Genomic DNA, 21845 nt, shown 5'->3' on the forward strand with positions numbered 1-21845 from the left:
CACACAGGCAAAACAGACTCGACTTGGGAAAGATTAATGTGTATTATTACTGATTTAAAATGGAATCAGTGCACTGGGTGACTCACCAGTGCCAGCTCATCTCCATCTCCTCATTCTGCCTGGAACACCAGAGCCTTTTTTCAGGAGGAATCTATTCTCCAACAAAGCTCACATACTGACAGGATCTGCAGCAACATAACAGAGGGCAGATCTGTGCCACCAAGGTAGGAAACTTCTCCCCATGCTTAGCTTTGCTGGTGGAAGTTCTAGGCTGGGTGGAAGGAAGGCACAGCCCCAGAGTGTGTACTCAGGGACCCAGGAGCTATCTAAGATGATGGGGAATTGGAAGTCGGGTTTAAAGTTCTCATACTGGTTCTTTGGGTCCCTCAGGCCTCTGGAGGTGTCCTTGTCCCAGCACACAAGGAACAGGCTCTACAAACCAGCCTCTGGAAGCTCTGAACAACAGGAAAATAGGGAGCTGGGGCCCAGCACAGCTTTCCTCTGGGGACACCCTGCCAGGAGGTGCCAGGCTTTTTTTCACAGTGGGATCCGCACTAGTGCATCCTGAGAACAACACCCCTGTTTGTGTGTGAGAGTCAGAAAACCACCTGGCAGCCTCAAGAGCAGAGCTTCTGGAAACAACCCAGTGGGGAAGGTGAAGGAAGTGAGGAAAATATTTGTTCTTATCTTGCCTGAAACATTCCCTCTCTGGATCTTCCTTCTCTGACAGTGAATCATTTTGGTTCCTCAGCCAACAGCCCACTGAACCTTTCAAGGAGGACACCCTAAGGGAGATCCTGCAGATGACCATGTGGAAGAATCACCCCCTGAGCTTTCTTTCTGTAGACACAAATTTCCAGCTGAAATGTAGACAATGAAGTGCAGAAGATGGGAGCATGTTAACTAGCAGGTTAGTGCAGACCCTCTGTCTGCATTTCTCAGTGATCATCTACCTTCCCACCCCTCTCAGGAACAAGACATTTCGTTTCTTCAGGTGCTTCATTCTCTTTGCCTCTTTCTGATTCTCCCTATTCTGTCTGTCTTTCTGACACACCCCAATTTCCTACAAATATTAAGCTCTGCCTGTCACTCCAGAAGGCTTCACTGCCAACACGGGCACTTCTACTCCTTCAGAAAGGAAAACTCAGCTAAAACTTCACTGCAGCTACCACAGTTGAATTCACAGACTTCCAACACAGCTGCTCTCCAAGGTCAACTCTTGGCTCCACCAAATGGACTTCACATGACACTGTGCACAGAGGGAAAAGCTCATTCCTAGAAATGGAATTTTCTGCCAGGAGATTGGGTGCAGCAAAGCAATGGTGATTCCCCTGAGATAGAGGAGAGACATGAAAAGCAATGGAACAGCTCGGGGCATGGGTGGGAATATGGTTGAACAGAAAATCCTGCCCAGTCTCAGGCTGATGAGTCTTTTCCACATGCTGAGGGTTTGGCTGATGTCCAGGTGTTGGGAATGGATTTTCCCTCCTCAGGCTATTTTGATTAGGAGATAAAGCCACAAGAGCTGTCAGTTCTCACAACAAGGACTCCTTTCTTAACTGTGCCTCAGAGGAGGCTGAGGGAAGAATAAGAGCTGGACAAGCCAGTCAGATACATCTTTTTAATACTCATTCCCATGCCACAATTAGTCTCAACTCAGGGGAGATAGACAGACCCTGGTGTGATCCCTCAACAGCTCTCACCCAAGTCCAGGCAGTCCTGGAACCTGACAGTTTAACTGAACTATTTTCTCTTTCCCCAAGACCCTGGATCTGGACTCAGATACAAGTCACACCAAGATGCTTTTAATGGTGTTTGTCTCCACAGCACAGGCTGGGGAGGCAGAGACCCAACCTCACCCCAACCCCAGCAGGCCATTGTTGCCAAGCTGAGGTCAGACCTAAATGCAAATAGTGCTGGAGATGGAACCACTTCACAGGGAACACACACACAACTGTATAATGTTTCCCAGCTCCACCACCCACTAGATATGCCTCATTTCCATGTATAACAAAATTAGCAAGGTTTAGGTTTGTCTTACCTTTTGGTAAAATCCTGACACAGTATAATTTAATAGGGCATGGCCCCAAGGATTTTGTATTTGAACTGAAGGAATTATATTTATTCCAATTAAGAGGAAAAATGAGACTACAGAATTGCTAAGGTTGGAAAAGACTTTTAAGATAAGTCTATGTTGGGGGTGTGATGCCATTGTCATTGCCAGGGATATCTATTTCTACTACATTGAAATAATTGGGTCCTGCAGCTCTTAATGGGGCTGTGTTGGCATTTAAATGCTGATAATTAATTGTCAGTTGCCATCTCCCATCTGGTTTTCGAACTGGTCGGAACAGTAAATTACATGGGGAGAGTGTTCTGGAGATAATTTGTCATTTTTCCAATTAGCTCTGACTTCCAAAGTTCCTTTTCATGCTGCAGCAGAAGTTGTGTACTGTGGTGCATATACAGGGAGTGCAGCTGCTTCTTGGAGAACACAAACTGTAGCCTCCCAATTTTTATCAGGTCAACACCTGAACCAAAGGACCACACAGTGTCATGGGCAGGAGCCAGGTTCAGTTCTTCAGAACATCAAAGCCCCAGATGTTTTCATTGCGATCTTTAACTGCAGCGTCTCACCCAGGAGCCATAAATGAACCTGGGTGGTTTGGCACTGAGCTCCTGCTCTGTTCACTCCAGTGCTTTTAACTCTTTGCAGTCCAGGTTGTACACCCACCTTCTCAGCTGTGCTAATATTGATATTTGTGCTCCCATACCTATTAGAAATGTCATTAGTTGTTGATGAGCACTGACTGGAATCAAAATATACAAGCCATTATAACCTATCCGTTGATAGGCTTCCACTCAACTAATCGACAGGCCCAGTTACCCTCCAGGCATTATTTGGTCTTTGATCTTGAATTTTGGAAAGAGAAAGAGTTATCATCCCCTCTTGGAGCTGGTGATGGTGGTGAATGATTGGAGTATTTTGTCTGTGGTTGCTTTTGCTGTGACTCTGACCCGTATTAATCGGACTCTGGATGACCCCAGCAGGCTGTCTCAGAATTGCACCTCTTGGAATGCCCAGTGCTAACACTTAATTATATAACTCTCTCCACCTCTGAGTTCTGTGTGGACATTCGACGGGTTCTGGTTCTCAGGAACTATTAATTTGCCTGACATTACAACCTGTATTTTTGGTTTCACCAGATAGATCACTCCATTTCACCTCTTGCCCATGATTTATGGTGTCATACAATCATGGGGCCCAGGTGGGGAGATTTCTGTGCATTAGGGCTTCTTCTGATCCTCAGCAACTTCTCTTGTAGTCAATAGGGTGTTAAAATCTGTGTCTCTTTTCACCTCTTTTCATGAAGAGATAAGGTTTGAGTATGGCAGGGGCTCCCTTAATTAACAGGTTTATCGTGTCATGGTTAACAGGAGCCATAAGAGGAACATTCAGAGGGCTGTGCTCGTGCATGGCCTGGCTACAGGCAGCTTTTGTAACAGCTGTGGAGAGCTCATTCAAGGATTTCATGGGTATCAACAGAGAGTCTCCTCTCTCCAACCCAACTCTCCTTTCCAACACTTTCTGGGAGAGCATCTGCCCTCAGTTTGCCCCATGACTCACAAGTCCATGGTCCTCCCTCCTCTTCCTCAGTCAAGGGTGTCTTATGTACAGGAAAAATACTGACTCCAGTCTAGCTCTCTCCCACCAGAGAACTGTGAGGTCAAATTTCATCTCCTGATTCTTCAGGATGAGCATGAGAGGATTCAACAGGGGCACTTTGTGGTGCCCAAGTCAGCAGCCAGCTCTGTCCTCAGGTACATGAGACCACAGACATGCAATAGATGGTCACAAAGGCCTCAGCTGAGAGCTCAGGGAGTGAGTCCTGGACCTGCACAGATGGAGAGAACTGCTTTTTGGGGCCCTGTGTCAGGATAACATGGATTTCTTCTCACCAGCTCTGTGGCCACATTCAGAGCCAATGGAAGGAGATGTAGCTCTGATAACCAGAGCTCAGCACATATCCTTATTTTCAGGTAGGATTTGCTGGTGAGTCTGCAGAACTTCTCCCAACTTGCAGAACAGGAGAGATCATATACCCACAGCTAAGCAGCAACATTGCTCTGCCATCACTGGCCTTCAGAGCTCAGAAACTGTGAGAAGAGCTAAACTTCTACTGGCAGGTGGGGGACAGAAACCTGACCTGTCTATGAGTTCGCCTCAGAAGGAAGATTAAAATGATGTGGTTCATCTGTCGTCATCTTGACTGGTTTGGCTTCATGCAAATGGTACCTGCAGTTCCACAAATTAAGCAGTGAAACAATGGGGCCACTGGGAGGGGGCTGGTGGACTGTGAGCACTGTACCCTGACAGGATGGTAGTGCAGCCTGGAATACATGGACATTCTAAGTGAAGACTAAACTTCTCAAAGGAATTTCAGTCCCAGAAAGGACTCGGATCCAACAGTTCTCACATCTCAGTGTGTATCAGCTTAATTTCTCAGAAACATATTATTGAATTAAATTGCTGCCTCTCTATCCTTATGAGACTGAATATTTCATACTAAGTTAAGATTTAAACCTTGGGATGGGTGGGAATCAATAGACTGATATTAAGGGACTGTCACCAGAGTCTTCCACAGTCATAGCCAATGTCTGTTCTGTTCCTTTGTCTTCATTAAATGTCAGCAGGGATAGAAATGGATATGTTTTCATAGGAGACAACACAATCATGGAATTATGGGATCATAGAATGGCTTGGGTTGGAAAGGTTGCTTACTGAAGTTACTCTTTGAGTCCCTGTCTCAATCATGTGTCCTCACGTGTGGTTTAAGTCTCTGTCTCAACCATTATGTTCTCAGATGCAGTTGGGACCTGTGGCTCAGTCGTGGCACTCTCAGGGGTGGTTTGGGTCCCTGCCTGAACCACAATCCTCTGACAGAACTGAATCATGGCTCTGATAGGCACAGGTCAAGCCCCAACAAAGTGCCAAAAGCTGCTGGTTTTCACTGGGGCAGGTTTTCACTGCTCAAGTGTAAAATCCCGGGCTATGGGAGGTGATAGCTGCTCTGGGCACTTGCCCTTTCACACACCCTGTCACCCAGGCACTGCCACCTCAGGGCACGTTTCACTGTTGCCTCACCCAAAAGTTGTCTCCTCTCACACCAGGATGACACTGGATTGCACAAACCTGACCATAAGCCGAAGGTGTTAATTAGCACAGCTGTTGATTAATTAGCACAGCTAATGAGAGCCTAAACAAGGACTTGAGGATCCTGCAAAACAAAAGAACCTATTTCACTCATGGATGGAAGAGGGATGTGTATTCCCTCATCCTCCCCACTAGACAGCTCCCCCAGCAAGGGTGTCACTGCCGGGGCAAAGCACCCAGTTCTATCAGTGTTCTCAAGATCATTTTAGATGTCAGAGCATCTATCACAGGTTTGAATCATAACAATTTAAATAAAGATCTGAGCTGTGTATAAGGCAACTAATCTGGAGCCCTTACTCAGGCCAGTGAGAAGAGGTTATACAGAGGTTGTCATCTGGTGGAGGTGGTAATGGATCACCCCTGGGAGGTGCATTGGTGAAATAAAAAACTGAGGTGAATGACTTTGATACACCACAAGTAGCTTTACCATCCCACTGGAGACATCTGCAAGGAATCAGTCTCATAAACCTCCCTTTCATGATACAAAGGAGCAGAAACAGTTGTTCCAAGATGCAGCTTGTCTGAGGTAATTGAGACTTTTTGAGACCTTTATTTAGAGATATAATTCTAAATAGGAAGGAATTGATTCCCCTGATGTCCAGAGCAGGTGTCTTCACCTGAGATATTTATCTTTGCTCCACAGGTCATCAGTGGAGAGAAATGGGCAATTTCAGACCTTAGTTCACCTCCTCCAAAAGTTACTGTACAGGTCAGCTGAGCCAAGCTTTAGACAGATCAGTTTTTCTCCAAATGGTGCTCAAGGGAGCTTAAAGACTAAAACTGGCCTAGGCAGAAGAAAATTCACAGTAGACACCCAGGCTTTGTTGAGAAGACTTCTACCCAAAACGACACTGTCTACACTGCCTAGAGTCAGAACAAAGAAAATCACTTTTTTTTGCAGCTTCTGTGTCAAGTCCAAAGGCTCAGTGTGGTTAAAGTGATTTACTTGTGCTTTGTGTGACAGATGTAGCTGATTAAAGCAACCAGTCAAACTTCTCTCCTGCACACAAAAACCTGCCATCTCCCTCCCTAGAGCACTTTGCTCATGGATGTGAAGTTCAGCAATTGGGTGGAGCTGCTGGTATAGGCTCGTCTGGCAAGTAATGAGTTTACTTTAATCATTTGATGGAACAAGCCATGCACACATGGAAATGCACACTGGTCATGCAGCTGGTTTCCACCACTCAACCAGAGCAGTGGACATTTTGTTTACATTGGCTTTGCCAACACCTTCTGCCCTCTCTCCCAAAGAATCCTTACAGCCACACTGTGGAGGTGCAACCAGAGAAGTGCAGTTTAAGGTGGGTGAAAATTCCACTAGATATCCAGGCTCAGAGGAGTCTCACCAGAGGTAAATATTCCATCTCTCATGAAGGCACCTTGATCCACTGAGTTTGCAACACCAGAACGTCCTGACTTTACTAGAAACTAAAAGGCAAAGGCTCAGACAAAAGGAGACAGAAAGAAATGCCACTGTCTTGAGAGCTGATTAAAATCCTCCTGTTTACTAGCTCCTGTGCCAATAAAAACAAACAAACCAACAAAACTGGAAAAGCTCCCTAATTAGCCACAAGGGAATGACTTGCCTTCCAATTCTTAATGAGTGGTGAAAAACATTCCACACTTCAGTAGGGGCAGGGCCATGTGAATCCTTTAGGCCTCCTAGGGGGGATCACACACAGGTTTTTTAAATCATTGCAGGCAAAACCTGATCAGCAGGAGCTTTGAGTCTTCTTCAGATGCTCCCGTAGAAAAGCTGTCCCTCTGGAACTGTAGATGGACCAGTGTGTGCCGAGGAGATCCACTTCTGCCTAACATCTTCTTGAGAGTGCAGTGAACTGCACAGATCCAACACCAATGTTATACCCAGGGAAAGGATGATTAAAGAGGTAGGTAACACATGCCATTCATTCCTTATGAGCTTTAAAGATGAGCTTCTGCTTATGCTCTTTTTAGCTAAGATCTAGTTTTGTCCCAGCTAAAGAAATGGATCTAAAGGAAGCATTTCAGTTCAGGGTGTAATTACATGGAGATCTACAACCTTGAGTCAGATGAGATGGGTCAGCTGTTCCAGTGGGGCCTCTTATGATTTCTTACATTTTTCAAGGTTTCCAAGGGCTTAGTACTCCTCGGAGTCCTACCACAGTTGTTTCTACAGTGTTCATTAAGTTCTATCCTCATTTAAGTTCAGAAAACAATCCTTATACCACTCACACATGGAGAGTGAAGTCACATTGAAGGACAGTTAAGGAAGATTTTATCAGAAAATAGGAGAGAATGCAGTGATCAGGGGCTGGGCTCAGACAAGTGAACTCTCTGGCAGCTGCTTCCAGGGTCTAACAAGGCCCTTTTATAGCTCCATGTTCTATTTCTCATTCCCTTTCCCTACACAGTCCTTAGTAATTTTTCCTTAGTCCCACAAGCTCTTCTTGAATTGATCTCCCCAACTCCCCTGTCCTGCAGCTTGGCCCTGCAGAGTCCTTGCTTGTCCTGGCAGCCCACAGAGCACATCTTCCCTGGCAGCTCCAAGGCAAGGACAGGCAGGGCTTGAAATTGTCTCCACACTTTGCTGGGCACAGGCAGGGCAGGGGAGCTGTGGGGAAGAGCAGAGTCCTGGTGAGAGCTCCCAGGACCTCCCACCCACACCTGCTTGGGGAATATCTCTCTCCACACCAAGAGCTCTACCCCATGGGTGTATTTGCTGCTTTGCTGCAAGTGGCTGCATCATCCTGCCCCAGGATGGTCAGGTATTCCTAAACAGGATCCGGAGGCAGATGGCTGAGAACAGGATAAGGACAGACAATCCTCAGACGAACATGGATGAGTTTTCCCTCTTTGGCCTGCTCACAGCCAGACCCAGCAGCATAAACTGTGTCCAGTTCTGGGCCCCTCAGTTCAGGAAGGACATTGAGGTGCTGGAGCAGGTCCAGAGGAGGGCAACGAGGCTGGTGAAGAGACTCAAGCACAAGTCCTATGAGGAGAGGCTGAGGGAGCTGGGGCTGTTCAGCCTGGAGAAGAGGAGGCTCAGGGGAGACCTCCTCACTCTCTACAACTCCATGACAGGAGGCTGTAGCCAGGTGGGGGTTGGTCTCTTTTCCCAGGCAACCATCAGCAAGACAAGAGGGCTGGGTCTTCAGCTGTGCCAGGGGAGGTTTAGGTTGGATATTAGAAAGAATTTCTTTACAGAGAGGGTGATCAGCCATTGGAATGGGCTGCCCAGGGAAGTGGGGGATTCTCCGTCCCTGGAGATTTTTAAAAAAAGACTGGATGTGGCATCAGTGCCATGGTCTAGTAACCGCAGCAGTAGTGGATCAAGGGTTGGACTTGATGATGTCCGAGGTCCCTTCCAACCCAGCTGATTCTATGATTCTATGAAAAAGAGTCTCCTCATGAGGAGACCCATCCCATTGAAAAGGTACCAGGGAGCAGGGAGAGAAATCCACACTGCACCTGAGGAAGGAGGATGGAAGTTGCTGCTTAGCATTCACTGTCTTTGGTCCTCTGGGGGCAACAATGGGAGGAATCCAAAACTCCCCAGAGCAGAGATTTTCAGGCTACCTGCTGCAGTTGCATTACCACCACAGTGAGTTTGGCTAACCCTGTGTGCTGGGCAGAGAAAATCAGTTGCATTCCTCTCTGGTCTTGTTCCTTGCATTCCAAAAGAGCTCCTATGAGGGTTTTTCAGGCTCTTCATGGGCAGGCAGTAGCTCAGGCCTCTGTGACAGAAGGTATCTCCTGGTTTTATGGTCTGAGGTGTGCTAGCCTGCCTAGAATTCCTCCCCAGATTAACCAGGTCTAGTGAGTGTGAAAGGAGCACAGAGACACCAGGTGATGGCTGTATCTCACACACCTCAGTGTGAGTGCACCCACTCTAGTGAGAGCGGACAAAGGATGATCTGTTGCACTTGAAAATGTTTTTAGGAGCTTGTCTGGGAACACAGGCCTTAGATGTGAGCCCAAGTGAATAAGTCATGAATCTTCCCCATGTTCTCGATGGCAACATTTTCTGGGTGCTGTGTCTGCAAAAGGAGCATAACCCACCTAGTGCAACACTGTAGTCAAGCAAGCCATTCCATCATGTCTCCATGACACCAACAAGTCCCCCTACAACAAATCTCTGGGTTTCCCAGGACATTTGAAACTTCCTATGACAATCTGCTTATAATTGGAGAGAAAAAAGCAGTCAAGAGGCTCAGCAAACAGCAGGTGCTCCCTGTGCTGCTTCATCCCCTTGGCAGGATTGGTGTTGGAGCCAGGTAGAACCAGGAGAGAGTGGGGCATCCTGGGGAACATGGGAAAGGGAAGGAGCTGGAGCTGCAGGTCTTGGTGGGAAGGAGGAGAAGCCTTGGTGTCTGGGCGTGGTAAGAAGGGACCCACTAGTGGTGTTAAAAAGAGATAGTGGCTCTTCCCCAGACCATGGTGGGAGAAGCGTAAGGGGAACCTTGTCTGGTCTGGATGACTCTGTGTGCCCAAACCCCTGTTGTGAGACTAATGGTGGCTTCGGGAACTCCTGCTTTGCACCCGGGCCCCTCTCCCAGCTGTAGTGCAGGAAAGGCTGGCAGCCTGACTGGGGAGAGACAACATCCCTGCAAGACCTACAAAGAAGGCGAAAGGGAAGGCAGAGAGAGCCGAAATGCTGCAGAAGCAACCAACCGCCTGTAGCAGGAGGGCACAAAGACAGGTGGCTGAGGAACAGCCCCTCTGTGCCTGGGCTGAGGGACAGAGAGGCTGTAGCTGGAGATGTCTGGTGGCCAGAGGTTCAGCAGGGACAGGCGGCAGGAGGAACACGGGGGGGTGTGAGGAGCAGCCTGTCCTACAGCCACCACCAGCACTACCAGCCCTGCCCCACGCAGAGGGACCCTCCTGGGCTCCAAGAGCCACCCTGCCAGGGAGGGCTCAGAGGTGCTGTGGATGCAGAAAGAGCTGCCAGTGCCACCCCCCCCTCCCGTGTGACTGGGGAGATGGACTCCTCAGCCGGACACTGGTCGGGCTCCCCATCAGCTGCAGGGCGTTCTCAGAGGCTGAGGAGGGAACTGGTGTTTGGGGTGCAGCAAGGCAGGCCCTGAGGGCTGCTGGCTCTGCAGGAGCCAGGGACACCTTTGTCAGCCGCAAGGGACAGTCTCCTGGCAGGAGCCCACTGCCAGTGTCTCCCCCTTCCTTCCCTCTGGCAAGGCCCCTGGCTCTGCTCTGTGCCTGCCAGATCTCCCCACAGTGACACCTTTCTCTCTGGCAGCTGGGCAGGGCGTGGGGAGAGGGAAGGACCACACAGAGGCGCAGGCGGGGATGCAGCAGAACTTTAATGAGTTGAAAAGGTGGAAAGGAGGTGCTCTGAGTGGGCACCGTGGTGCAGGGAGCACCAGGGGCAGGTAGGAGGAGTCTCTGGCCCTTGGCCAGGGTGCAGTTGAGACCTTGGATGGGGCTTAGAGCATGATCACAGCCCAGGAGAGCAGAAGACACCAGAGAAGAGAGAGGGAAAGAAGAGGGGCAGAAACAGGGAACTCCAACAAGGCCCGTGTTTTCAGAGAGGCCAGGCAGCCCTCGTGCAGGGCAGGGGGAGCTACGGCTGCTCAGTCCCTCTGAAAGCCATGGCCAAGGTCTCCGTGCTCAGTCCATTTCCGTCTTCTGGGTTCCTGGGGGTCCTTCCGTGGGGCTTCAGCAGCAGCTTCAGCAGATTCTGCCGCAGTAGCGGTTGGTGATGCAGGAGAGGTCAAAGCCCCCGGAGTTGATGGGCACTCCGTCACAGCTGAGGATGCTGCCAACGGCAGCGGAGGTGGAGGATCCCACCGCGGTGTTCTGTGGGAAGGAGCTGAGGATGGGCCCGGGCAGGGTCACCACCACGGGGGAGGGTTCGATGACGACGGTGGAGCTCTGGCACTGCCTGACACAGCACTCATTGCAGCTGTTGGCCAGCGGGGTCGGGCCGCAGGGCTGGCAGCAAGGGTTGCAGGGCTGGCAGCACGACATGTTTTTGGGGCTGCAGGTGCACCTGGGAGAGAAGAAAGGGAGAAGATGGGGGTGTAGGAGGAGCCGCCTGCCCACCAGGAGGGAGCCAAGACACGTGCTGGGCTGGGAGGCTCTGCTGGGACGACCACACCACTCTTGGCCTGACCCCTGGCACTGAGCAAGGACAGCCAGGCCCAGGAGAGCTCCTTCCTAGTCAAGAGCCCAGGAGTTCCCGCAGTTCCCTCAGCCCAGAACAAGCCCCTCTCCAAACCAAACCTTCTCTCCACTTCCCCTTCCAGCCCCAAGCCCAGAACAGCACAGATCTTCCAACTCACTTGCTTCCAAAGGAGAAGTGGGTCAGAGAGTGCAGAGCTGGGATGGCTTTTATACTGGTCCTGCACTGCCCCAGGTCCAGAGGAAGCCTCTCTGGAAGCAATAATTTTCTGAGAAGCTCATCTGAAATGCAAAACATTCCAGCTAATGAGACGGGCTGTGTTTTGGTTTCCTGTACGGCTGCATTTTCATTTCCTTCTTTGGCCACTCATGATCCCCCTTGAAGGCTCCTTTTTGGAGCTGGGGAGGGAAGCCCATGGACTTGTGGGACAGGAGCTCATTTTAGTGGCAGCAGAAGATGAGTCCCAAGTGCCAGAGGCATCGCGTGCACTCTGGGGACGTTGGCTCGGGGCACTCCCGTGGGCTTGTTTGCAGCCCTGTGGGCAGGAAGGGCCCAGCTGCTCCCAGCTCTGGAATCTTCCCTCTGATGCCAAAAGGTCACTGAATGTGACAAAGGGCCACGTCCCCTCTCTCCCACCCTCCACTCTCTCTGGGATCGACACTGGTCATTGTCTCTGCGGGTGTGTGATCAGCGCTGATGTTGTTGACTCTCTTCCCCCTAAGGCTGCTCAGAGGAACTCTTAGTGCTCTCGTTTGGACTCCTTCAGTCTCTGGACTCTCTCTGGCACTTCCCTACCAACTCCTACAACCTCAGAGTGTCTTGGCCCTCGTCCTGTCCCAGGTCGATCCAGCCTTGCCCTTCCACGAGGTTTCTCTGAGTCTCCTTGCGCACATGAGCCCACAGTTGCCCACATGCAGACAGGGCTGTTTGCTTGCCCCTGTGTGTGGATTGGAGCAGTGGGAAAGGAAATTCTGCATAGACTTGAGGAACAACTCTTCTCCTGTGAGTGTGGCCAAGCTCAGCAGAGTTGCTCTGGCAGCTTGTGGAGTGTCTGTGAAAGTCCTTAGAGCTCTTCAAACCCCCACGGGGCAATGTCCTGATCAACATGCTCTTGTTGTGCCTGCTCTGAGCAGAAGAGTTAAATCTGACCATCTCCAGAGCTCCCTCCCAACCCCAACAGTTCTGGAATTTAGGGTGATTGTCCTCTCATTGACCTTGATGCTCAGGGTGCTGCTACACTTCTTTTCTGTGGAGGCAATGAGCTCCTTTTGGAGTTCTGCAGCCCAATTCGTACTCCACCAGCACACTTGGGCTGAGATGTTCCTGCTGTCAGTCATGGTTTACCACTGACCTGTGGCCTGTGCCAGCCCGAGGGTCTCCAGTGTCATGCAGGGAAAGGTCTGTGCCATTTTGGTGGCAGGTCTGAGGGCTGGGTCCATTCTGACCTTCTGGTCACCAGTGGTTCTCACCCTAAATATTTACAAGTGTAGCCCCAGTCACTCTGTTCTTCTGAGAGGGGCTGCCTGTGCTGAGAGCTCCTGGCCTTATTTGCTCCTTGTCTAAGAGAATGGCAACAATTTCCTCATGTGCTCCCTGGCCTTGTGGTGCTGTGGTGGGGAGATTCATCTCTCCAGCTGGCAGCAGATGCGAGATGAGATACACAAGGCATTGAAACTGGGCTGTGCTTGTGCTGGCCTTGTTAGCATCACCCCTGATCTCACACCCACCACTCCCAGCCTTTCTTGGGACAGAGGAGTGTCCGTGTCCAACAGAGCTGGTGCTGTCTCTGCTCAACCAATGGACGTGGAGCCCAAACAAGCAGAAGGCAAAGGAAACAGTAGGAAAGTTGGGAAATGGAGGAGTGGCATTGGCCAGGATGTGCAAGGATGGTGCAGGAGTGGGAGTGAGCAATTGAGGACAGTTCCCTTGAGGAGCTAGGAAGGTGAGATGGAGAAGGAGGAGTTGTACCAACAGTAGGCAATGACCTGCACAGCAGATAGGAAACTTGGGGGGGAGAAAAGGGAAGGCAAGGCAAGGCCAAGGAAAATCAAGGGAAAGGAAGGGCAAAGTAAGGCAGGGCAAGGGAAGGGAAGGTGTAGAGGTCTGTCAAGGATTATTGTTCATGAGGTGTTTTCCATCCACAGGGATATCTAGGCTATGTCAGGAATTGTGTGGGTGTAACAACTCTATGAGAGATTACCCTGATGAAACAAGTAATTGGCAGGCAGTGTGGGTGATTGCCTTGATCACAGAGTACGTGGCTTCTGTGGTGAAGAGGTGGCTGCTCTGGAGGTGCAAGGTGGGGCAACTCAGCTCAGGCTTCCTTGGGGCAAGGTTCTCAGTGGTGGGACTCCGTGGGCATCTCATTCTGCCCCCAGCAGGACCACATGGCAAGGAAAGTCCACCTCACTCTAAAGGGATGCTCACAAGGCAGGGGAGCTGGGAAGGTGCTTGTCAGCTGCTGTTCAGAGACAGAACTCTCTGGTCAAAACCATTGGCATTGGTCCCAGTTTTTCCATGGCAGCCCCTCCACTTTGTGGTGATGGCAATGGGTAGTTCTGATATGCAAAGGTCTGGAGAAGAGTCGTGGTGTAACCCCAGTTGTCATCTCAGCCCACACAACAACCACTCCCTACACCGGGGTGGGACGGGGGAGGGAATTGGAGCAATAAAAGGGAGAAAACCCAGGAGTGGAGATAAAGATGGGTAATAGGTAAAGTAAAAGCTGTGCACACAAGCAAAGCAAATCCAGGGATTCATTCAGCACTTCCCAAGTGCATGTAGGTGTTCAGCCATTCCCAGGACAGCAGGGATCTATCCTGCAAAATGGTTAAATGAGAAGACAAATGGCATCACTCCAAACATCCCTGCCATGCTTCTTCCCGCAGCTTGATATGCTCAGCACAATGTCACAGGACGTGGAATATCCTTTTGGGCAGTTGTGACCTGCTGTCCCAGCTGTGTCCCCTCCTCACTTCTTGTGCACTCACAATCTACTCACTGGTGGCACGATGGTTCTGATAAGCAGAAATGGCCTTGATGTTGTGTAAGCACCGATCAGCAATAACAAATTTGTTTGATCAACACTGTTTTCAGAACCAATCACAAATGTAGGCCCAGACCAGCTACTGGGAATTACATGAACTCTATCCAGCCTAAACACTCTCAAGAAGTCCTAAAGAGGAGGATCTATTTGGTGTGGGGATCAACAATAAATCCATGGCTGCTCAATTCTGCAGTACAGACAGTTCCATATTGGACATCATTTGCAGTCTTCCTGGCATTCCCAGTGTGCTGTCTTTACCTCTTCCATACAAATTACAACCTGTGTCATGAGCAGTGCATTCAGCTCACTGGCCTTCTTTTAGGTAGGAAAGAGAGAGCTGTCCTGTGAGCAAAAAGCCTTAGGAAGAGGGAGATAGAGCTGGATATTCCCAGAAGGGCTGGATGGAGAGGGCAAGGTCAGGATTTGGATTGGTGTCCCGATGCAGGAGAACATCTGTTCTAACCCTTGTGCTCTCACTTCTCTTCCTTTATGGGAAACCTCCCCTGCCACACCTGCTTTAGAGATCTCCTCTCTCCTGACTGCAAAGACTCTGTTGCAGGACTTTGTCGAATGTTTCCCATCCTTGCCCAGTAGTCCTCGTTCATCACAGACAGTTACCTGGCAGTCAAAACCAAAGCACTGCCTGCAACACAAAGCATGCAGCCAGGTGTTCGTCCACTGGAGGAGTTCTTTTCTACTCAAGCCTTTCAAATTTGGGCCCTCACACCCTTCGATCTCCCCAGAGCTCTACAGTCACTCCGGAAACACTTGGGGCATTATCACTGGAGCCCACATCAAAGAGCAGAAAATGCCAATACTCCAAAGGCAGGACAAGCTCAGCAGACCTTCTGCAACACGTTGCATCTGCCCTCTGGCAAACAAGAAACCTCCTGAGACATCAGGTCTGGTCAGTAGGCTGGTGCTTAAGATTCCTAAGAGAGGGAGTCTCCTGAAGATGCCACGGCTATTTTCTCCTTCATGAAGGAAAAATGATTCAAGCACAGCTCCCTCTGATGAATCCCCAATGTCGTTTTGTCCTCACCAGTTTGCAGGTGACAGCACCTGTTCTGAAGTCAAAGTCTACAGTTGGAGCAGGAGCCTTTTGTCTATTGCCCAAACTCACCAACTTCCAGCCTTCCTCACCCTGACGACCTCCCTGGGCTACCTGCTTGGTCATGGTCTCCACCTGCCCTGCCTCGCTCTGTGTGGCTGAAGCTCTTCACCCCAAGGACACGGGCACCAGCACACAGCACTGGAAGCAGATCCACTCAAGGTTTCCCTGCACAAGGTGGGCAGGATTTCTTGCCATTTCTCCCTTGACCCAAAGAGAATGCTCTTTGGAGCTTCTGAACACTGAGGAGGGAAAAGGCAGCCTTGCCTGCAGGGCAGGCAGTGCTGAAGAACACCAGCCCTGGGGATGATCACCACATCCTGTTGTGATGAGAGCCAAGTATGTACAGACTTTCCCAAACTCATGGGCAGGGCGTTGCATGCAAATTTGTCCATGACATGCATTCAAAGAAATAGATCACACACAAAATGCACCCATCAAGCAAAAATGCCAACACACCTGTGGATTCAACTAGCACAACCCTGGCAGGGCTGGAGCACCCCAAGGCACCTCAAGGCCCAAAACATGGATTGGCCGAGCATCCTCAGCCATAGCCTAAAGAGTGGAGGAAGCCAAGCAGCTTCTGAGAAATCTCTTCCAAGCTTGGCGTTAGAAGAAATGTTGAAACTTAGCAGTGCAGTCCACCTGCCTGGAAGAGAAAGACCAGCAGCAATCAGACAGGGCTGGGAGGAAGAGAAGGAAAAGGATGTGGTTTGTTCTCACCAATGGGAGCCACTGGGTGTCTGGGCAAGGACTGCAGGGCTGAGAGGAGTTTGGTCTTTTGTGTCAATGGGGCTGAAAACACCATCCCAGGAGAGCCCCAGGTCACAGGGCATTGACAAGAATCAGGTGCCAGTCCTGTGCAACAGAGCACTGAGAACCAGACAAACTCACCCCCCAGTAGAGAAGCCCTTCAGTCCTTCAGCCTCAGGACCACCCTTGGGGGAATTCTCTGCCGTGTCTTTCTGCCCTCAGCAGTCCAAGGTGAGGGCACCTCTTCTGAAGGAGCAGCTCTGCAGGTAGAGCAGCAGTTCTCCTCACACATGGGAATCCTTGGCTGTCTAGTCAAGGATTGAAGGGCTGGAAGGAGCTTGGCTTTGCCTGCCCAGCCAACTGGCCTGCAAACACCCCACAGGACTGTGCCAAGCCAATGACTCCAGCACTCCAGGACTTTGGACATGGTTTGTGGTAGCGATGACATCTCCTACAACGGAAATTTGGAATTCTCAGCAGCTGTCAAAGTAAATATCCGTGGGGGAATGAACATAAACTCAGCAACCAAAAGCTAACAATGCAGGAATCTGAAACACAGGCCATATAATTAGCTGGCATGTTTTGCAGCTCATTTCAAGAAATTATGACGTCCAGAAAAGAAAACCTCGAGGCCTGGAGCAGTGAAGGACCAGGCCAATTATTAAACTCTCCCATCTCTTCACTCCTCTTTTCCTCATTCAGAAACAGGTGAGTTGGAAACTCTGTTCTCTTACTTCAGAATGTAGTCTTGCTGAATGGATCCTGTGCTATGGGCTAGACGGAAGAGTTCCTGGGTGTGGTTGTTACTTGTAGAGTCCTTGGGACCTAAAGGCCAGCATTATATCTGCCTTCCTACAGAGCATCTAACATAAATAAGTGGGCCTAATATAAGAGCTGCCTGTGCCATCACACAGGAGGAAAGCAGCTCTGTTGGACATGACTCTGCTCTGACAGAGGTGCTGCCCTGGCTCTGGCTGGGTGGCCACAGAAGCTCACCAGGGAGCCTTAGCCCTCTATGGAGAGGCTCATAAGGCTTGTGACCCTGGCCATCTCCTTGCTCTCCTTCTGCCTGAGCACTGCAGATCCAGTCCTGGAGCAGTCAGCAGGTTCCTCCCTGGCTGTGTCAGGAGCACGGCCCCCCTGGGGCAGTCTGGCCTGGGGGCTGAACAGAGGCAGCAGTTTACAAGTGGCTCTGGGTGCCTGCCAAGACATCCAGGGGCCCTTTGAACAAGAGGTTTTTAAGGGTCGAGCTGTGGCCTGGCTGCACCAGTTGGAGGCTCTGAGTGCTGGAAAACCTTCTTGAGCTGGGGAGTCTGGGCCCGGCAGAGGTGGCTGATTGTTTCCTTTAGCTGGGCAGAGCAAGTGCTTTACCCACAGGGCAATGGGAGTAGAAGGGCTCCCTGGGGCAGAGCTGTGGGATCCCAGGCAGCCTCAGAGGGTTTTGTTCAAGCCTTTGGGCTGAGGTTTGGAGTCAGCTTTGATGTGGTAGAGAGAGGAAAACACATGGGTTGGCAAACTTCACCTCCTGCTTCCTGGGAGCTTCCTGGGCACTTTCTTGATGGGAGAGAGTGAACGGGTCCAGCTTTTCCCATTGGAATTGGTGGGACTGCAAAGGGCAGGTGACACAGGGGTGTCAGGCTGGGCAGGAGCAGAACTGGTGGGACTGTCAACACTGGAGGGGAAAGAGGTGAGTCCTGACACTGCCACAAGCAGGGGTAATCCTTGCTGGAGGATGGAGGTCACAGCTGGCACATGACAAAGGATGTGAGATGGGTTGTCAGCAATGGGTGTGAAAGGATGAGCCACTCTATTCACATGCCTTTGGCAGAGAACACAAATCCTCCCTCTCCCCACCTGTGCCAAGGGACCCGAGAGGGAGCTCTCAGGAACCAGAGAACATCTGCCTGGAGAAACAGCCCCTCTCCCAGCTGTAGTGCAGGAAAGGCTGGCAGCCTGACTGGGGAGAGACAACATCCCTGCAAGACCTACAAAGAAGGCGAAAGGGAAGGCAGAGAGAGCCGAAATGCTGCAGAAGCAACCAACCGCCTGTAGCAGGAGGGCACAAAGACAGGTGGCTGAGGAACAGCCCCTCTGTGCCTGGGCTGAGGGACAGAGAGGCTGTAGCTGGAGATGTCTGGTGGCCAGAGGTTCAGCAGGGACAGGCGGCAGGAGGAACACGGGGGGGTGTGAGGAGCAGCCTGTCCTACAGCCACCACCAGCACTACCAGCCCTGCCCCACGCAGAGGGACCCTCCTGGGCTCCAAGAGCCACCCTGCCAGGGAGGGCTCAGAGGTGCTGTGGATGCAGAAAGAGCTGCCAGTGCCACCCCCCCCTCCCGTGTGACTGGGGAGATGGACTCCTCAGCCGGACACTGGTCGGGCTCCCCATCAGCTGCAGGGCGTTCTCAGAGGCTGAGGAGGGAACTGGTGTTTGGGGTGCAGCAAGGCAGGCCCTGAGGGCTGCTGGCTCTGCAGGAGCCAGGGACACCTTTGTCAGCCGCAAGGGACAGTCTCCTGGCAGGAGCCCACTGCCAGTGTCTCCCCCTTCCTTCCCTCTGGCAAGGCCCCTGGCTCTGCTCTGTGCCTGCCAGATCTCCCCACAGTGACACCTTTCTCTCTGGCAGCTGGGCAGGGCGTGGGGAGAGGGAAGGACCACACAGAGGCGCAGGCGGGGATGCAGCAGAACTTTAATGAGTTGAAAAGGTGGAAAGGAGGTGCTCTGAGTGGGCACCGTGGTGCAGGGAGCACCAGGGGCAGGTAGGAGGAGTCTCTGGCCCTTGGCCAGGGTGCAGTTGAGACCTTGGATGGGGCTTAGAGCATGATCACAGCCCAGGAGAGCAGAAGACACCAGAGAAGAGAGAGGGAAAGAAGAGGGGCAGAAACAGGGAACTCCAACAAGGCCCGTGTTTTCAGAGAGGCCAGGCAGCCCTCGTGCAGGGCAGGGGGAGCTACGGCTGCTCAGTCCCTCTGAAAGCCATGGCCAAGGTCTCCGTGCTCAGTCCATTTCCGTCTTCTGGGTTCCTGGGGGTCCTTCCGTGGGGCTTCAGCAGCAGCTTCAGCAGATTCTGCCGCAGTAGCGGTTGGTGATGCAGGAGAGGTCAAAGCCCCCGGAGTTGATGGGCACTCCGTCACAGCTGAGGATGCTGCCAACGGCAGCGGAGGTGGAGGATCCCACCGCGGTGTTCTGTGGGAAGGAGCTGAGGATGGGCCCGGGCAGGGTCACCACCACGGGGGAGGGTTCGATGACGACGGTGGAGCTCTGGCACTGCCTGACACAGCACTCATTGCAGCTGTTGGCCAGCGGGGTCGGGCCGCAGGGCTGGCAGCAAGGGTTGCAGGGCTGGCAGCACGACATGTTTTTGGGGCTGCAGGTGCACCTGGGAGAGAAGAAAGGGAGAAGATGGGGGTGTAGGAGGAGCCGCCTGCCCACCAGGAGGGAGCCAAGACACGTGCTGGGCTGGGAGGCCCTGCTGGGACGACCACACCACTCTTGGCCTGACCCCTGGCACTGAGCAAGGACAGCCAGGCCCAGGAGAGCTCCTTCCTAGTCAAGAGCCCAGGAGTTCCCGCAGTTCCCTCAGCCCAGAACAAGCCCCTCTCCAAACCAAACCTTCTCTCCACTTCCCCTTCCAGCCCCAAGCCCAGAACAGCACAGATCTTCCAACTCACTTGCTTCCAAAGGAGAAGTGGGTCAGAGAGTGCAGAGCTGGGATGGCTTTTATACTGGTTCTGCACTGCCCCAGGTCCAGAGGAAGCCTCTCTGGAAGCAATAATTTTCTGAGAAGCTCATCTGAAATGCAAAACATTCCAGCTAATGAGACGGGCTGTGTTTTGGTTTCCTGTACGGCTGCATTTTCATTTCCTTCTTTGGCCACTCATGATCCCCCTTGAAGGCTCCTTTTTGGAGCTGGGGAGGGAAGCCCATGGACTTGTGGGACAGGAGCTCATTTTAGTGGCAGCAGAAGATGAGTCCCAAGTGCCAGAGGCATCGCGTGCACTCTGGGGACGTTGGCTCGGGGCACTCCCGTGGGCTTGTTTGCAGCCCTGTGGGCAGGAAGGGCCCAGCTGCTCCCAGCTCTGGAATCTTCCCTCTGATGCCAAAAGGTCACTGAATGTGACAAAGGGCCACGTCCCCTCTCTCCCACCCTCCACTCTCTCTGGGATCGACACTGGTCATTGTCTCTGCGGGTGTGTGATCAGCGCTGATGTTGTTGACTCTCTTCCCCCTAAGGCTGCTCAGAGGAACTCTTAGTGCTCTCGTTTGGACTCCTTCAGTCTCTGGACTCTCTCTGGCACTTCCCTACCAACTCCTACAACCTCAGAGTGTCTTGGCCCTCGTCCTGTCCCAGGTCGATCCAGCCTTGCCCTTCCACGAGGTTTCTCTGAGTCTCCTTGCGCACATGAGCCCACAGTTGCCCACGTGCAGACAGGGCTGTTTGCTTGCCCCTGTGTGTGGATTGGAGCAGTGGGAAAGGAAATTCTGCATAGACTTGAGGAACAACTCTTCTCCTGTGAGTGTGGCCAAGCTCAGCAGAGTTGCTCTGGCAGCTTGTGGAGTGTCTGTGAAAGTCCTTAGAGCTCTTCAAACCCCCACGGGGCAATGTCCTGATCAACATGCTCTTGTTGTGCCTGCTCTGAGCAGAAGAGTTAAATCTGACCGTCTCCAGAGTTACCTTCAATGGTATTGTTGAGTTTTTTATTTGCTGTCAACATGGTTAGTCCTGACTGTACTGAAAAAACTCATGTAAATTTTGAGGAAGATGAGGGAAGGGTTGCAAATGTTGGGAAACACATTGGTTTTAGCCAGGATTTTGCAATAATTGGTAGTGTCCTTCACGGACCTTCAGAGGAAGAGAGGTAGCAGCCCTTGTGAGAAAAATCTCATTTTATTAAATTTAGAAAAACGGCAAAAGCTTGCAAAACAAAAGGAATAAAATGAAAAGGAAAAATTACAACACATGTTGGGTGTCCTAGGCATACAGGATTCCAGGAACACTCCTTCCAATTCAAAAGTCCCTCTTTTTAAACATTCTTAAGGTTCAACCCTGTTTACATCATAGAAGAGGCGTTTCCCTCTCCTTGATTGGTTGTGTCATGCTAGGAGGTGGAGTGTCCAGCGTATAGTGTCTCTCAGGATCAGCCATGTGGCATAAGGGGTTTCTTTACTAATATTCATTTTACAGTTCCTTATTCGCGTCCGCATGTTTCCCTGACACCGGTTCCAGGCTGAATCCAGCGTCTTACAACTCCGCGATACACCTCACATTTGCTTGTAATAAAACCGATTCTTTATTTCTCACAGTCCCCCCTTTTTCTTTTTATTCATGGTTTTATTACAAGTCTTATGTATCAAGTTTTATGGTTTGTACTTTGTTCATATTTTCCGTTTGATTGGAACGTTCTCATCCAAGCAGCAGTTTCTGTGCCTTTTTCTATATCTTTGGTTTGCTTGGAGGCAGGATGCAGGACTATAATCTTTTGGGGTCTTAAACTTCTTGCTGTGGTGGTTTCGGATTTATTGGTATGGTAGGTAGTTGTATCTCTCATATAGCACTAGAACTTAATCTTATAAAACACTGGATTAAACACGGTAAACAACAGCA

At 51.1% G+C, this 21845-nt stretch overlaps 2 protein-coding genes across 2 annotated transcripts; both read right to left on the reverse strand.

Moving 5' to 3' along the window:
* Nucleotides 1-10771: 10771 nt before the first annotated feature.
* Nucleotides 10772-11506, reverse strand: LOC113985032 (feather keratin Cos1-1/Cos1-3/Cos2-1-like). Its single transcript, XM_027715570.2, has 2 exons — nt 11494-11506; nt 10772-11201 (listed from the first exon to the last, which is right to left on the reverse strand). Exon 2 carries the CDS (start codon nt 11177-11179, stop codon nt 10880-10882), a length of 300 nt encoding a protein of 99 aa, XP_027571371.1. The 5' UTR covers nt 11180-11201; nt 11494-11506; the 3' UTR covers nt 10772-10879.
* Nucleotides 11507-19189: 7683 nt separating this feature from the next.
* Nucleotides 19190-19924, reverse strand: LOC113985033 (feather keratin Cos1-1/Cos1-3/Cos2-1-like). The gene is made up of 2 exons (XM_027745368.2): nt 19912-19924; nt 19190-19619 (listed from the first exon to the last, which is right to left on the reverse strand). The coding sequence occupies exon 2, from the start codon at nt 19595-19597 to the stop codon at nt 19298-19300; it is 300 nt and encodes a 99-aa protein (XP_027601169.1). The 5' UTR covers nt 19598-19619; nt 19912-19924; the 3' UTR covers nt 19190-19297.
* Nucleotides 19925-21845: the final 1921 nt, after the last annotated feature.

The sequence above is a fragment of the Pipra filicauda genome, unplaced genomic scaffold (assembly GCF_003945595.2).
Source record: "Pipra filicauda isolate LSUMZ 115617 unplaced genomic scaffold, ASM394559v2 scaffold1001_size44641_pilon, whole genome shotgun sequence".
Classification (NCBI taxonomy): domain Eukaryota; kingdom Metazoa; phylum Chordata; class Aves; order Passeriformes; family Pipridae; genus Pipra; species Pipra filicauda.